Here is a 17984-nt window from a genome sequence, read left to right as displayed (position 1 = left end):
TCAGTATGTGGTTGTCTTTCCTGAACCCCCTACTGGGGAACCAGGCCTGCAACCCAGGCATGTGTCCTGACTGGGGATCAAACCGGCGACCCTTTGATTTGCAGGTCAGCTCACAGTCCACTGAGCCACACTAGCCAGGGCAGAAAAACTTCAATTTTATTAGCATAGACGATGAGCTGAGACACAACGTGGTGTGGATTTCAGCCACCTCGGCCCCCTGCATCCAAACTCTCCTCCCCAGGGGAGAAGTCCTTCCACCAGCGTCTCATTCACAAGATCCCAGGGGCTCATCCTCAGATGGTGCCTCATTGTTTACAGCAGCAGGGGTGTCTTCCTGGGGGTCTTCAGTCTTTGGGGAAAAGAGAGGGTTACACACCGGCATTTAGAGCTGACATGTCCAATGTGGTGGCCTTGAGCCCCATCCGGTTACTTAGATTTAAATGAATTTAAATTAAATTAAATTAAATGTAAAAATATGCCAGATGATCAGTAATTTCAAATCTGTGGCAGCCATGCACAACTGAGGGCTGTGGTATCGGACGGTCCAGATGCACAACCTCCTACACTGACTGTGCCTCATGGAGAATGAGGGCTTTCATTGTAGTGTTAACAAAAGGATTCTGACAACCAGTGGTACCTGCTGCAGATAAAAGTCATTGCAAAGGTGCTTTGGAGAAGAACTAGCATCCCACGAAAAAAACCTGCTGGTACGATGTACTATTATATTCTCGTTTTAAACAGTGTTATGGAGGTATAATTTATAAAGTAAATGATGTATAATGTCCCTAGTAAATTCTCCTGTGATAAATGTACAGTTAGATGACTTTTAGTAAGTTGGTAGATTGATGCAGCCCACACTGCAGTCAACTTTGAGAACAGGTATCACCTGCTCCCCCCAATTCCCTTGTGCCTGCCTGCAGTTAAACCTTGCTCTCCTACCTCCCACCCCACCCCTGCCCCTACTCCAGCCACGGGCAACTACTTATTTGCCTTCTGTGGAGACTTTTATATAAATGGAGCAATGCTATACATAGTCTTTCGTTTCTGGCTCATTTCACTTAGCAAAACGTTTTTGAAGTGCACCCGCTTACCACGTATATCAGTAGTTTCTTTCTTTTCATGGCTGAATAGTACTTCAGGGTGTGAAGGTACCACATCTTAATATTATTTTGTTATAACATTATCAATAGCTTATGAATTAATGACATTAATCCAGCATGTGAAATGGACCAGATCTGTTAACTTATGCTTAATTTGGGATCATGCCTTTTTTAAAAAAGATTTTTAAAATCTACTTTTAGACAGGGGGGAAGGGAGGGAGAAAGAGAGGGAGAGAAACATCAATGTGTGGTTGCCTCTCGTGCGCCCCCTACTGGAGACCTGGCCCACAACCCAGGCATGTGCCTTAACTGGGAATCAAACCAGCGACCCTTTGGTTCACAGGCCAGCACTCAGTCCACTGAGCCACAGCAGCCAGGGCACCATGCTTCTTTATAACTTTATTTACATCTGTCTATCTACATCTATAGATATAGATTTATATCTAAAGGAATGCAGTATGCATGAGTATTTTTCCAACGTGAAAGTGAACTCCTTGTACCTTCTGGTAATCCTCTATTTGCTTTAGCGTGAAGAATGAGCTAATGAACCTTTATGTCCTGTGGAAAATTGTGTAAATGTTATCTGATGTCGCTCTTAGATGGAATTCTAGCCAATGTCGAATCACCAATCAGCAGTATTTTAAATAGTAAAACAACTGGTTGATGTTAATGGATTAACATTGGTTCATGGTCCCTTTCACACCATCCACCCGGCATTTAAAATTTGCCAGAAACTCCAGGAAGCCCTTTATGTTCATGACCTTGCTAGATCCGCACAAGCCTTTTCCATGGGGAGTTTGCTTCCCACTAGATATGGGCGGAAATGCAGGGTTCAAATCACAGGGACGCCGTGATTCCTCTCAGACCACACTGGTGATAAAGAGGAGACACTGGGAGCTGAGATTCAGCTACTTTGTCATTCGAAGGACACGGCTTTTTTGTTTGTATGTTTGTTTGTTGAGATATAATTGACATATAGTTGTGTATAAGTTTAAGGTATACAACCTATTGATTTGATACATTTATATTCTGCAATTCATGGTGTTAGCTAGCACCTCCAAAGAGCATGTGATTACCTTTAATTACCTTCTGTGTGCTGCGTAAGGTGAGAACAAGTTCGATCTATCCTCTTAGCAACTTTGAAGTGTATAATACATATTGTGGGCTATCATGTGTTAGCTCTTTGGGATGTTTATTTATGAGTTACAGGTCTGTACCCTTAAACATCATCTCCCTAGTTCCTCTGCTCCTCAGCCCCTAGTAACCACCATTCCACTCTCTGTTTTTAGGAGTTCAGCCAAAGCGCTTGTTTTTAGACATGATATTAACTGGCCTCCTGACGGTGTGAGTGGGGGTATCCATGTAACCAGACCGTGGGCTGAACTGGGAAGCAGGCAGAACCAGCCTGGCTGCTGAGACAGCTCTTAAGGGAATTCCAAGGGGGGGGAAACTCACCGAGAGAGATTCTGTTTCCAGCTTGGGTAAATCTGCATGTGAGCGAGGGGGGCGGAAAACAAAACAAAACTCAATTCTCAGTCAGCAGGAGTCCAACTGCCCTCTGCTCTCTCCTGGGTTCCTCTCTTATCACTTACCTGAAGCCTCCTGCTTGGGGAATTTGGAATGGCTAGTTCTGAGAGAGAGAGAGAAACACACAGTTAAGTGTCGGGCATGAAGATTCTGGAGGGATAATAAGGGCTTGGGAGAGGGGAAGAGGAAGGTCACACCTCAGACTGAGAGAGGGGCATTGTTAAGGAACAGGGTGTGGCTGGGCCTGAAAAATGGGGTCTGGGCAAATGGGGGCCCTGAAGGGTGGAGTGAGACACCTGCCAAGTATATCTACCTACCTCTTGGTGGCTTCTTTATGTGATGAACCTATAAAAAAAAAACACAGGGGGGAATTTATCAAATGCGAGAATCCTCTTTATTTCTGTTCCGCTGTGGGATTTTCTTTCTTAAGATTTTATTTATTTGCTTTTAGAGAGAGGGGAAGGGAGGGAGAAAGGAAGAGAAACATGAATCTGCAGGAGATACATTGATCAGTTGTCCCTCCCATGCCCCCAACCAGTGACCCAGCTTGAAACCCAGGAATATGCCCTGACTGGGAATCGAACCAGCAACTCTTCCATTTACAGACTGGTGCCCAATCCACTGAGCCACATCAGGTAGGGCTCTCCTGTGGTTTTTATGGGGGTTGCTATCTACTTACCATGCTGACTGCATCTGTAGATGAGGAAGATAGAGGGAAAGAGGAGGAAGATGAAGAGGCAGCTGAGGGTGGTGACGAAGATGACTCTGGTGTCTGGAAGGAGAGGAGCAGGTCAGAGAATCAGTTGGGCTTCTGGAACACGCTGACGGAATTTAGAACAGGTAAGAGGAGCCAGACAACCTGACTTCTAAACGTGGAGCTGCCTTATTTCTCTTGGCATAAGGTCCATCCATGCTGTCACAAGTGGTAATATTTTGTCCTTTTTCATGGCTGTGTAATATTCCATTGTGTAAATGTACCAAGCTTTTTTTATCCCCTTATCTACTGATAGGCACTTAGGTTGGTCATCATAAATAATGCTGCAGTGAACATAGGGGTTCATGTGTCTTTTTGAATTAGTGGTTTGGGTTTCTTTAGGTAAATGCCCAGAAGAGGAATTGCTGGGTCATGTGGAGAAAGATAAGTACCATATGATTTTTCTAATATCTGGAATCTAAAAAACAAAATAAATGAAGAAACGCAACAGGAACAGACTCGTAGGCACAGGGAACAAACTGGTGGTTACCAGATGGGAGGGAGCTTGGGGGGACTGGCTGAAAAGGGGGAAGGAGTTAAGAAGTACAAATTGACAGTTACAAAATAGCCACAGGGATGTAAAGTACAGCACAGGGAATAGAGTCAATAATATTGTAATAACTATGTATGGTGCCAGGTGGGTACAAGACTTATTAGGGCGACCAATTTGTAAGGTATATAAATGTCCAACCTACTATACTGTGTACATGAAAGTAGTATAATATTGAATGTCAACTGTAAGAAAAAATAAAATTAAAAAATTTTTAGAAAGATTTTATTTATTTAGTTTTAGAAAGATGGACAGGGAGGGAGAAAGAGAGGGAGAGAAACATCAATGTGCGGTTGCCTCCTGAGCGCCCCCTACTGGGGATCTGGCCCACAACCCAGGCGTGTGCCCTGACTGGGAATCGAACTGGTGACCCTGTGGTTCAGAGGCCGGTGCTCAATCCACTGAGCCACACCAGCTAGGGCAAGTTTCTTTTTTTTTTCCTTTCTTTCTTTTTTTAAAGTGGAGCTGTTACTTCAGAGCAGGGACGTCCCATTGCTTGAAGCATTTTGTTTCCTCTGCTCCATTCAAAGTGAGGGCCACGACAGTAGCTACTTTACTGGAGCACATTAAATGGGCCAGCACTTACTGACCAGGCCTAGAACATGGGAAAGTTCCCATAGATGTTTCACTGACCACAGTAATACAGGCCGTTTATTGTGAGTTGTTTATTGTGAGCCGTTTATTGTCAGGCACTTCATGGGCACTGTTTCTCACCCTGATGATACACACGCAAGACAGGTTCACTGTCCCCATCTCTTTCATAATTAGACCAAGTATCAGGGAGTCTATTGAATCCCCCAAGATCACATGGGAAGGGTAGACTTGGATTCTGCTGTGTCTAAACCATCAGGCCAGTCAGCCACAAGGTTGGGGGACCCACTGGGTGCCCAAGTTGGAGAGATGTGATATTCTGAACCTTTGCCAGGGAACAGACCATCTGGGGAGACAGCAGGTGCCCCACTGGCTGTAAAATGCTGCAGAGGTGGTGCAGGTCCAGTTACAGGGGGATGAGAGCCCACACTGCCCCCAGGCTCAGGAATCATTGTCTACATGGTATCTGTACAATGTGAACTAGAACCTGAACAAGGACAGCCTGCCATTTACAACAACATGGAGGGCATTGTGCTGAGTAAAAAAAAAGTCAGACAAAGACAAATACTGCATGGTATTACTTATATGCAGAATGTAAATACTACTACTACTACTACTACTACTACTACTACTAATAATAATAATAATAAAAGTCACAGAAGTAGAGAGTAGAACGGTTTTTGCCAGGAGCTGAGGTGTGGGGGAAATAAGAAGAGGTGGTAAAAAGATACCAGTGTGGCTCAGTTAGTTGGAGCATCACCCCATATATCAAAAGGACTTGGGTTCAATTCCCGGTGAGGGCACATACCTAGGTTGCAGCTTTGGTCCCCACTGGGGGAGCATACAGGAGGCAACCAATTGATGTTTCTCTCTCCACTGATGTCTCTTCCCCCCCTACCCCGCCCCACCCACCACCTTCCTATTTCTCTAAAATCAATAAGTATATCCTTGGGTGAGGGTTTAAAAAGTTAAAAAATTTGCTAAGACAGTAGGTCTTAAGCATTAAAGAAAGCATTTCTCATGAAAGAAAAAGGGAAGAGGTAAATATGAGGTGAGGGGCGTGTTCATTAACTCAGCGGGGGAAAGCTTTCCACGATGCATACTTAGATCAGATCATCACATTAAATATCTTCTCGTTTTACCCGTCAGTCATAGCTCAATGAAGCTGAAGGGAGATAAGATAACATCATGTGAAGAGTAAGGTAATGGCTCAAACCCTTGTTGTAGGGTCTGCCTCGCTGTGCAGGGTAATGAAGCAGTGAGAACGGTGGTTTTCTCACCCAGCCTCCAGCCCACACCCAGGTCCCTCTGTACCAGGTGCTACGAGTGCTCCCACACCCAGGTTCCCCCAGTCCTTAGCCATTTTTAAAATTTATTTATTTATTTTTAGAGAGAGGGGAAGGGAGGGAGAAAGAAAGAAAGGGAAAAAAACATCAGTGTGTGGTTGCCTCTCATGTGCCTCCTGCTGGGGACCTGGCCTACAACCCAGGCGTGTGCCCTGACTGGGAATCAAACTGGCGACCCTTTGGTTCATAGGCCAGTGCTCCACCCACTCAGCCATAGGAGCCAGGGCAACATTGGTGCTATTTCTATGCACTCTAGATCCTGACTTCTTCCCCTTTCCTATGTGAACATTTGCATCTGGAAAAATCCCAAATGCCTTGGAATTTTGTGCCTCGGGGTCAGCCCTTAACCATGACTTTTTTGGTGGGGACGTGAATGTCCTCGCTCCCTGGCCTCTCGCATTTGTGCCCTTTTCTGTCTCCTGTGCTTCCCCACAGGATTGAGCACAGGGACTGGAATATCCCACCGTTGTTTAGTCTCTTGTCCTTGAAGTCCTTCTTCCCCACTCTCCTACAATGTCATTTTTGCAGTAATATTTAAGAGTCTGTTTCTGGTGGCATCGGATCCAAGAGACCCTCAGAAACAACAATTCTATCAAGGCATCTGCAGGGACATATGAACACAGGGCAGGAACAGTTGTTTCCAGAACGTCGGTGGTAGCAGAGAAACATCAGCCCTGCCTTAACCCTTTATTTCTCCCTCTGTCCAGCCTACGGTTCTTCTCACATAGCGATTCACTCGAAATGAGAAGTAAATTCTTGCAAAATTCTCTTCCTGTGGCCCCACCACCTGGTGAACTGAGTTCACCCTGAGATGTTTAAATATCCTGGTAAAATTTCACATGCCTGTTTGCAAGTAGCCAAAATAAATTACAGAGAGTCTATGATGTTGGTCTGGAGGAGTCTCCCCAGGCATTGGGTACAGCTTAGTACAGGCACTACAAAGCAAGCCTGCCCTTGAGTCAAAGTTGGGTGGTGAAATTCACTATTTGGTCTGCACAGAATGGGAATGCAGGGTCCCTTCCGGGCAGCTTTGAAGCATGCACATAGAGTGTGCAGACAACTGATCTGTGCTTAAAGATTCGTTATTCTGTTTAGAATTGCGGTGGCATCAGTGTGAACTCAGAAAGTACATTTTAAGAAATGATATGCACACCCACTTGGTTGGCTATAATGAAATGAAAGGAAATTAACAAGAGTTGGCAGGGATGTGGGGATATTGGAACCCACATACATAGCTGGTGGGAAGGTAAAATCGTGTAGCCACATTGGAAAACTGTCTGGCAGGTCCTCAAAAAGTTAAACATAGAGTTACCATATGTCCCAGCAAGCTTACTCATAGATAGAACCCGGTTGAAAGCAAAAACTCAGTCACTTGTACATCCCTGTTCACAGGAGCACTCTTCAGAGTAGCCAGAAAGTACTAACAACCCAAACATCCACCAGTGAATGAATGGAGAAATAAGAGGTGGTCTAGCCACGTAATGGAATATTATTCAGCCATGAAAAAGGAACAAAGCCCTGACACCTGCTACAACATGGGTGAACCCTGAAAACTGGATGCTGAGGGAAAGAAGCCGGATGCAAAAGACCACAGGTTGAGTGATCTCATTGATAGGAAATATCCAGAACGGGCATTCATGGTTTGCAGGGCCTGGTGGGAGAGGGGAATGAGGACTGACAGCTTAGTGGGTATGAGATTTCATTTTGGGAGTTTTTTATATTAGTGGCAGAGGTTGCACAGCCTTGCAAACTGTACACTTCGAAAGTGTGCAGTTATGGAATGTGAATTACATATCCATAGAAATGAAAGAAAATAAGTTCTACATGAGCTAAAAATATGAAAGCTTTTCTACTTCTTCCCTCTCACACTTTGTGAGACTTCCCGCCTCATCTCTGATACTTGCATTGTCCTCAACTCTATCAGATTTCAGATCTGTCCAAGGAAACATTCCTGGCTTGAATTATGTTCCTACACCTGGAATAGCAATCACGTCCTAAGCCAGCGAATATGGAATAAGAACATTTTCAAAGGTTAATACTTATTTCGCAAAGATGCCTCAGAGGATATCTTCCATGAAAAAATGAATTAGCCCTGGCTGGATAGCTCAGTCGGTTAGAGCATTGTCCCACTGTACAAGGGTTGTGTGTTTGATCCCCGGTTGGGGCACATGCAAGAACCAACCATTGAATGCATAATGGTTGTGAACAGAATGCAAATGGGGGGAGCATCAGGTCGATGTTTCTCTCTCTTTATTTCTCTCAAAAAATCAATTAAAAAAATTCATTGAAAAAACAAATTATACCAGCATAGACTCCAGTGACAACCTTGTTTTTTTAAAAAAATTTTGTTTATTTATTCTTAGAGCGAGGGGAAGGGAAGGATAAAGAAAGGGAAACATCAATGTGTGGCTGCCTCTCACACACCCCCTGCTGGGCACCTGGCCTGCAACCCAGGCATCTGCCCTGACCGGGAATCAAACCACAAACCTTTGGGTCCCAGACCCGTGCTCAATCCACTGAACTAAACTAGCCAGGGCTCTGGTAACAACCTTTAACAATCTTGGCTCCTTGGAGTATGTGGCAGGGAGGCTGTTAGTTGCTAGAAGAAAGGGTGATAAGCATCTCGATGCTGTTAAAGTTTGGGTGAGTATCTGTTTCAGTCTAAAGCTGTCAAAAGCCCTAAATTTTCCCAAGATTCTCTGAGGACAGAGCCTTAGTCAACTCTTCATGGAAAAGCAACATCAGAGAAAAAGAATTTGGTATTCACCTATCTTTGAGAACTTTAAAGTTTTATCAAGTCCTTGATTACACATATCCCCAAAGTAACCTGAACACCACGGGTCCCAGTCCCCTTTCCCAAGCCAGTCGCACAAACTCACCCCTATGCTTCACATAACTCTAACACAGTTTTTCGTTATGAAAGGTGTCAGACAATGCACCTCAGGATGTTTTACTCACCAGGATTTACAGGAGTGGCTTAGCGATCACCTCCCCTAAAAGGTAGTGGTTCCTCCCAAGGCATTGAGAAAGTGGACATTAAGATTCTTCCCATGCCTTTTAATCCAAAGGAATCCCTTGCCTCAAGGTGGATACAATTGGTCAAAACACCTCTTCTCTAATTATCTTACCTGTTTTTACTGAGGAAGCTCCAGACCCACCACGGGTATCTAGAAAACAGGATGCAAGATAAGTAGTCAGTCCTGACTGGTGTGGCTCAGTGGGTTGGACATTGTACTGCAAACTGAAAATTTTGCTAGTTTAATTCCCAAGTCAGGGCACATGACCAGGTTCCCCGGTTGATGGCATTGTGAGAGGCAACTGATCGATGTTTCTCTCCCTCTCTTTCTCCCTCCTTTCCCCTCTCTCTAAAAATACATAAATAAAATTTTTTAAAAAAATAGTAAAGAAAAGTAGTAATAATGGGAATCTGAGGGGCATAAGTGTTCATGTTCTATTTATAGACTTTTTGGGAAGTGAGAAGAGAACGCCTCACTGGGTCTCCAAATGAGGGCCAGAATGTTAGATTGTGTTTCTTAATACTCCTAGAGTTTGATTTTTTTAATTAACAAAAATATGTATGGGTGACACCTCTAATTTCCCCCCTTCCAATCCTATTCCTTTCCAGTTTTCACCATCCTGGATAGAACACCATCATTTTGTTTTGTTCTTATTTATTTTTTTAAAAAAGTGTTTTATTATTATTACTATTTGTAATCCTTACCTGAGAATATGTTCATTAATTTTAGAGATAGAAGAAGACATGGAGGAATGAAAGGAGGAAGAGAGAGAGAGAGAGAGAGATACATCGATGTGAGAGAGATTGGCTCCCTCCCGAATGCACCCTGACCAGGGATCAAACCCACAACTGAGGTGTGTGGCCTGACCAAGATAGAACCCACAACCTTTTGGCATATGAGATGAGGCTCCAACTTACTGAGCCACCCAACCAGGGCTAATTTTCTTTTTATTATCTCCCGGCTTTGGATGTACAGCTTAGTGGTTGGGCAATCATATAATTTACATAGTGTTCCTCTCAATATTTCCAGTACCCCAAGGGGCACCATACAGAGTTATTCCAGTATTACTAACTATATTTCCTATTCTTTAATTTCTTCCCCATGACTATTTTGTAGCTACCTATTTGTGCTTCTTAGTCCACTTTTACCCAGGAGCACTGCCATTTTGCAAATATTTTTTTCCCATTTGGTAGGTTGCCCTTTCATTTTGTTGACAGTTTCCTTTACTGTGTGCATGCTTTTTAGTTTGATTTTTGTTTTTGTTCCTTGTTTTTATTTATTTTTGTTTTTGTTTCTTGTGCTTTAATGTCATATCCAAAACACTGTTGCCAAGACCAATGTCAAAGGAATTTTCCCCTGTTTTCTTCTAGGAGTTTTATGGCTTGGGAATCTTATGTTTAAGTTTTTAATCCATTTAGAGTTCATTTTTGCGAGTGGTGTAAGATAGGGGACCAGATTCATTTTTCGTTAATTGGTTATCCAGTTTTCCCAATGCCGTTTGTTGAAGAGACTATCCTTTTCCCATTGAGTATGCATGGCACCCTTGTCAGATATTAGCTGATTGTATATGTAAGGGTTTATTTCTGGGTTCTCTATTCTGTTCCATTGATCTATATGTCTGGCTTTTATGCCACTACCTTGCTGGTTTGATTACTACAGCCTTGTAGTATAGTTTAAGATCAGGGAGTATAATACCTTCAGTTTTATTCTTCTTTCTCAGGATGCTTTGGCTATTCAGGATCTTTAGTCTGTTTCATACACATTTTAGGATTGTTTCTTTTATTTCTGTGAAAAATATCATTGGTATTTTGGTAGAGATTGCATTGAATCTATAGATGGCTTGGGTAATATGGACATTTTTAACAATATTAATTCTTCTGATTCATGAGCATGGGATACCTTTCCATTTCTTTGTGTCTTCAATTTCTTTCATCAGAGTCTTGTACTTTTCAGTGTAGAGATATTTCAGCTCCTTGGTTAAATTTATTTCTAAGTGTCTTATTGTTTTTTATGCTGTTGTGACTGAAATTATTTTCTTTCACTCTTTTTCTGATATTTTGTAGTTAGTGTATAGGAATAAAACTGATTTCTGTATGCTGATTTTATATCTTGCAACTTTACTGAATTTGACTAGTTCTAACAGTTTTTGGTTGAGTCTTTAGGATTTTCTATATATAAGAGCATATCATCATTAAATAAAGATGAATTTACTTTTGTTGTAATTTGTAATCAGCAATAGGCATCACGTATTATATACTTATAATTGAGATGACTTCCAAGACTAACCAAAATTGTACTGAAGAGTTTTAAGATGCAAAGGTAACACAGAAGATGTAGAAAATAAAGGAAATTACAAAGAAGCATCATCCTAGGATTTAAATATACTATAAAAGGCAATAATAGTGGCCCTTGGAGAAATCACTTAATTCAATGGCTATCTATTAGGTTACTTCTTTAAAATATTTATAACAGCCCTGGCTGGTGTAGCTCAGTAGATTGAGCACGGGCCTGCGAAGCAAAGGGTTACCAGTTCGATTCCCAGTCAGGGCACATGCCTGTGTTGCAAGCTATGTCCCCAGTAGGGGACACATGAGAAGCAACCACACACTGATGTTTCTCTCCTACTCTTTCTCCTTATCTTCCCCTCTCTCTAAAAATAAATAAATAAAATATTAAAAAATATATTTATAACATTACCCAAGCTGTGGGTGACCATTTAACTTCTTTCCACTTTGGGTTTCTTTTCTTTGTTTTTCCCAATTGCTCTGGCTAGCATTTCTAGTACCATGTTGAATAGGAGTGGTGAGAGTGGACACCTGATCTAAGAGAAAAATATTTCAACCTTTTTAAAATATATATTTTATTTATTTATTTTCAGAGAGAGGGGAAGGGAAAGAGAAAGAGTGGGAGAGAAACATCAATGTATGGTTGCCTCTCATGTGTCCCCCACTAGGACCTGGCCCGCAACCCAGGCATGTGCTCTGACTGGGAATCGAACCGGTGACCCTTTGCTTCACAGGCCTGTGCTCAATCCACTGAGCTATACCAGCCAGGGCATATTTCAGCCTTTTATCATTGAGTATGATGTTAGCTGTTAGCTTGTTGTATAGGGTCTTTCTGCTGTTGAGGTACATCCCCTCTATATCCACTTTGTTGAGAGTTTTTACCTCAAAAAGATGTATTTTGTTCAATGCTTTGTCTGCATCTATTCAAATGGTCATATGATTTTTATTCTTCATCTTATGAATGTGGTTGTCACAGTTATTGATTTATGTATGCCAATTCATTCTTGATTCTCAGGGATAAATTCCACTTGATCATGGTGTATGATCCTCTCAATGTGCTGGTGAATTCAGTTGCTAACATTGGGTTGAGAATTTTTTCATCTATAGTCATTGGGGATATTGGTCTGTAGTTTACTTTTCTTGTAGTGTCTTCATCTGGCTTGAGTGAGTATAAGGGTAAAATGAGTGTGGTAGTGATTCCTCCTTTTCAGTTTTGTTTTTAAGAGTTTGAGTAAGATTGGCATTGTTTCTTCTTTAAATGTTTGGTAGAATTCACCAGTGAAACCACATGTGTGGTCTTAGGCCTTTTTGTTGTTGTGGTTGGGAGGTTTTGTGGTTTTTTCCCCTTACTGATTCATTCTTTGCACCCATTACTTTCTGTTCAGATTTTCTGTTTCTCGATGACTCAGTCTTGGTTTGTAGACTCACACAAAGGCTTTCTCACTGGTAGGTGTTGTCCAAGTCCATGTTCTTCGGGTGCTTCCAGACCACAGCCAAGAGGGGCTGGAAGCAGACACATTCCCTGCAGGTTCCACAGCTGGTACTGAGGTCCGTCTGCCTATGACCTGATGCACAGTAGGTGAGACTCCTCCCTTGCTCAGTTTTCTACATCTGATGCTTTAACGTTTGGGGACCTTGATGACTTCAGAGGGATTCCCCTCTCAGGGTTAGCAATTCCTAGAGACAGGTAACATATCTCTCTGGAGTGCACCTCTCAAATGCAAACCAACCAATCCCAGCTACCTCCTTCATTGGTCTCTCCCACTCAGGGCCACTATTTCCCTGCCCTCATCACCCCGGTGCCAGGTCCCAGATAACCTGGGCAGCCTCTCTGCCGCAATCCTAAGCCTGTTGATTCTCATAGAAACAAGAAAGGCTCATTCCCTCTGGCTGCTTCCTGGCCCTGGTGCCTCCCCATGTGGTTCTGCATGACATAGTGTGCCCTCACCTCTTGGGAACTGTACCAAACTGTCTCTTCGGTGACAACTGTCTCTTGATCCTATGGCCTTGATGCTTCTCAAATTTTCTGTTAGTACCTCTAATCTAAAACACTGTTGTCCATCCATATCACCGAGACCCTCTCAGAAGCCCCAATGAAAGTCTTGCTCTCATTTCCCTACACCGGAAGTGTCACATCTGTTTCCTGGATTTTTTGTTTGTTTCCTGGATTCCTTCTTTCTCTGCCAGGTCCCATCACAGGCCAAGGAATAGGGGCATCAAGGAGGAAAACTGAGGCTGCCCTTGCTCACCTGTGACCACCAGCTGCAGGGGTTCACTCTTCTCAGACCACTCATGGGAACCCATTGTCTTGTAGGCACAAAAGTACGTGCCCGCAGTTTTAGGTTCCAGGTCCATGAGGAGGAATTCAGCATCGTATCCTGCTGAGCTCCGCTCCTGCTTGTACCCAGGGTCCTGCGACTTCCCCAGCATGACCGTCACGTTCTGGAAGTGACAGTGGCACTTCAGGGTCACATTAGCACTGTGCTTAACCACTGGTCCCGGCAAGGCATTAAGGGAGGGTTTGGGAAGTTTCTCTGGAAAGAATTCAGAATTAGTTGGACTTTTTATCTTTTTTTAAACATTTTTCTTTTTAATCCTAACCTGAGGATATGTTTATTGATTTTAGAGAGAAAGGAAGGTAGAGAGAGAGAGAGAAAGGTCAATATGAGGGGGAAACATCAATTGGTTGCCTCCCGTACACACTCCATGTGAAGATCAAACCCACAACCTAGGCATGTGCTCTGAGCAGGAATCAAACCTTTAACCTTTTGGTGTACTGGATGATGCTCCAACTAACTGAACTACCTGGCCAGGATGAAAGTTTTATTTTTCCGATTACAGTTTACATTCAATATTTTATATTAGTTTCAGGTATACAGCATGTGGTTAGGGAATCATATCCTTTACTTGACTCCCTACCTTAATGACCAAAAACACTCTCCTAGAATTCAGAGAATTAAAGGTAAGAGGTCATATGACTCAGCCATTAAAAAAAATAAAATCTTGCCATTTGCTGCATTGTGGATGGACCTAGAGGGTATTACACTAAGTGAAATTAGGTGAGACAGAGAAAGACAAATACCATGTGATTGCACTTATATGTGGAATCTAAAAACAAAATAAATGAACAAACAAAACAGAAACAAACTTGGAGATACAGTGAACAGATTGAAACTGTCAGAGGAGAGGGGTGAAGAGATGACAAAGTACAAACTGGCAGTTACAAAACAGTCACAGGGAGACTTCCGGCCAAGATGGAGGTGTAGGTGGAAATACTGTACCTCCTCATACAACCAAATTTAAGGACAACAAAGATTTAGAAACAAAAATACAACCAAAACAGACAGAAAATTGAATTGTACCAAAGTCCGACAACAACAAACTATTCATCCAGACCGGTAAGAGAGATGGAGTCGGCGGCCAGTGGAGAGGGGTCATGGCAGGAAGAGGCAGTGGCTGGCAGAACTGGGTATGGGATGAATCAAGCAAATCCAGTGAGGCACACAAGGCGGCTGGCTGACTGTGGACACATATTCACATGCAGATAAACCAGGCAAGTTTAAAAATGGTCAGTGAGACAGACTGTGCAACCCAGGGCCCCAGCAACGGGAAATGAAGCCTAAAAGCACCGATTAGAAAAACTTTCAGAGGTTGAGGTGCCAGGAGAGGCTCCCAGCCTCACAGGAGAGTTCACTGGAGAGACCCACAGGGTCCTAGAACGTACACAAGACCACCCACCCTGGAACCAGCACCAGAAGGGCCCAATTTGCTTGTGGGAAGTGGCAGAGGGGACCAAAATCCAAGAGAAAGAGGAACACCATTGCTGTGTCTCTGACCCCACTCCCACATACAGTGTCACAACCCAGCTACAGGGTTGCCCTGCCCTGGTGAACATCTAAGTCTCCACCCCTCATACATAACAGGAGTGAACAGACCAAAACATTATGGCTCAAGCAGAAGAACAGCTCAAAGCCCCAGAGCCAATACTTTTAAGTGACAAAGAGACAGCCAACCTATTGAATGCACAGTTCAAAACATTGGTGATCAGGATGCTCGCAGAACTGGTTGATTTTAGTCACAAAGTAGATTAAAAAAATGAAGGCTACACTAAGTAAAATGAAGCAAAATGCACAGGGAACCAATAGTGATAGAAAGAAAACTGGGACTAAAATCAATGGAGTGGACCAGAAGGAAGGAAGAAACATCCAACCAGAAAAAAATGAAGAAACAAGAATTGAAAAAAATGAGGAGAGGCTTAGGAACCTCTAGGACATCTTTAAATGTTCCAACATCCAAATTATAGGGGTACCAGAAGGGGAAGAGGAACAGCAATAAGTGGAAAACTTTTATTTGAACAAATAATAAAGGAGAATTTCCCCAATCTGGCAAAGGAAATCGACTTCCAGGAAATCCAGGAAGCTTAGAGTCCCAAAGGAGTTGGACCCAAGGAGGAACATACCAAGGCACATCATAATTATATTAGCCAAGATTAAAATGAAGGAGAGAATCCTAGAAGCAGCAAGAGATAAGGGGACTGTCACCTACAAAGGAGTTCCCATCAGACTAAGCAGATTTCTCAAAAGAGACCTTACAGGCAAGGAGGGGCTGGAAAGAGGTATTCCAAGTCATGAAAGGCAAGGACCAACATCCAAGATTACTCCCTCCAGCAAAGCTTTCATTTAGAATGGAAGGACAGATAAAGTGCTTCTCAGATAAGATCAAATTCAAGGAGTTTATCATCACCAAGCTCTTATTATATGAAATGTTAAAGGGACTTATCTAAGAAAAAGAAGATAAAAAAGATGAACAGCGAAAGGACAGCAAACTCACAGCTATTAACAACCACACCTAAAACAAAAGCAAACTAAGAGGACAGCTAGATCAGGAGGGGAGCCACAGAAATGGAGATCACATGGAGGGTTAGCAATAGGGGAGTGGGAGGAGGAGAAGGGGGGAGAAGGTACAGAGAATAAGTAGCATAGATGGTAGATAGAAAATAGAGAGGGGGAGGGCAAGAATAGTATGGGAAATGTAGAAGGTAAAGAACTTATAACACATGGACATGAACTAAAGGGGGGATTGTGGGTGGGAGGGGGTGTGCAGGGTGGAGGGGAATGAAGAGGGGGAAATGGGACAACTGTAATGGCATAATCAATAAAATATATAAAAAAAACAGTCACAGGCATGTAAAGTATAGCACAGGAAATATAGTTACTGATATTGTAAAACTATGCATGGTTCCAAATGGCTACTAGAATCATTGGGGAATCAATTTGTAAGTAAGGTATATAAATAGTTAATGACTATATTGTACACTTAAAACTAATATAATATTATATATCAACTGTAATTGAAAATAATTTTTTTTAAAAGTCATGAAACTTGAGATGAAGAAACAGTTTATGTGGAAGACAACTCACCATTCTTGTGTTCACCTTCAAAGCCCAGACAGAGCCCTGGAAAAGAAAATCTCATGAGAGATAAATGATGTGCTTGCCTTTTAGTAGTAATGAGGCAGAGAACACATGACCAATCTGCTGTGTTCCTTGTAGGTATTTCCCTGGATTTATTTTTCACCTTTTACTTTTGTCCCACTGTTCGTCCTTCAGAAGTTATGTTTACGGAAAGCCTTCTAGCAACCGTTTCTGATTTGTTGTGTTGGTAACTCTAACTAAGCTTTTATGATTAGTCAGTCCTTTTGACGTCTATAAGTTGAACATTTACCTCCATTTTTCTCTCATATTTTTTGGATTGCCATATTTAACCTTACCACTTCAATGGCCAATAGTTATTTTACTGTAGAGTGTTGGGGGCGGGGGGCGTTCTTCCTCAATCAAATGGAAAGAGTTTGTGGCACAGGAAATGCATAGAAGAGACTGAGGTCAGTCTATGACTGCTCAGAGTTGTCTGCCCTGCAGCTGGAGGTCTGGGCTATGTTCATAACAGCCTAAAGTTCAAAGTGTATGTGTGGGAGGAGCATTACCCCAAAGGCAAGAGCTGTACCCAAAGGAGGAAGGAACTGAAGCAGATAAGTCCTGATGACCCCTCCACACAGCCCACTCACAAAGGAGGAGCTGCTGGCTGAGGGAGCTGGGGGATTCAGCTCCTGTGAGTCCACCCCAAGATTATAATTCAGGTATTTTGTTTTTGTTTTGTTTTTTAACTGGCTGAGGGCTGTTTGATTGCATTATGTTCATGTTGAGGACAGTTAGAATGAGGCTGAGGATAGGGCTGGTCAGAAAATTTTCTCCTTGGCTGCCATCCCCAGTCATTCTTAATATGTTGTTCTTAATATTCCTGGTTTGCTTTTCACATCCTGTTGACGCTGCCTCCCTGTACGCCAATGGAACATTCATGCCAAGACTGTGGTGTTTGCAGGATAGATGTGGAGATTCCATCTGAGCTCTAAATGTCTCAGCTGAGTAAACCCAGGGTGTTACCTCAGCCTCTGAACCTTAGGTTCATCTTTTTGTGTGAATATCAGAATGAAAACATGAGGATATCACAGCCCACAAAATCCTGACAGGGGCCACGTATCCAATATACAGATATTATCGTTTCTGTACTTGCCCTGTTTCCCACAATATCCCCCACTCCAGCGTGAATTTTCTTACCTATCCAAACCCATCCCTCCCAGTCCTGGAGACTCACCGAGGCAAAGCAAGGACAGGAATCTGGTGATCATTGCGTCACTTCCACCCAGACAAAGGTCTTGTCTTCAGTTTTACAGTCAAAGAAGGGGGACTGGGGTGATGGAAGGTTTCCAACTGCCCACTTTGTCCCAGGATGTGTGGGGAGACGTTTTGCTCTGACA

At 42.8% G+C, this 17984-nt stretch overlaps 1 protein-coding gene across 1 annotated transcript; it reads right to left on the bottom strand.

The window, feature by feature from the left end:
- LOC119036008 (V-set and transmembrane domain-containing protein 1) lies at positions 1-17984 on the bottom strand. Its single transcript, XM_037127574.2, has 9 exons — positions 17822-17984; positions 16591-16626; positions 13420-13704; positions 8997-9035; positions 3307-3399; positions 2945-2972; positions 2693-2730; positions 2556-2587; positions 1-349 (listed from the first exon to the last, which is right to left on the bottom strand). The coding sequence occupies exons 1-9, from the start codon at positions 17853-17855 to the stop codon at positions 266-268; spliced, it is 669 nt and encodes a 222-aa protein (XP_036983469.2). The 5' UTR covers positions 17856-17984; the 3' UTR covers positions 1-265.

Source organism: Artibeus jamaicensis, unplaced genomic scaffold, assembly GCF_021234435.1.
Source record: "Artibeus jamaicensis isolate MK-2021 breed Jamaican fruit bat unplaced genomic scaffold, CSHL_Jam_final contig_2566, whole genome shotgun sequence".
Lineage (NCBI taxonomy): Eukaryota > Metazoa > Chordata > Mammalia > Chiroptera > Phyllostomidae > Artibeus > Artibeus jamaicensis.
The sequence above is the reverse complement of the archived record's forward strand: the minus strand, read 5'-3'. Positions and strand labels throughout refer to the sequence as shown.

Coding starts and splice junctions, on each gene's coding strand:
- LOC119036008 (XM_037127574.2), bottom strand. CDS start 17,855: ATGATCACCAGATTCCTGTCCTTGCTTTGCCTCG. Junction 9,036..13,419: donor CCTGCAGCTGGTGGTCACAG/GTGAGCAAGGGC, acceptor CCTGTTTTCTAG/ATACCCGTGGTGGGTCTGGA. Junction 350..2,555: donor TGGAAACAGAATCTCTCTCG/GTGAGTTTCCCC, acceptor TTTTCCCCAAAG/ACTGAAGACCCCCAGGAAGA.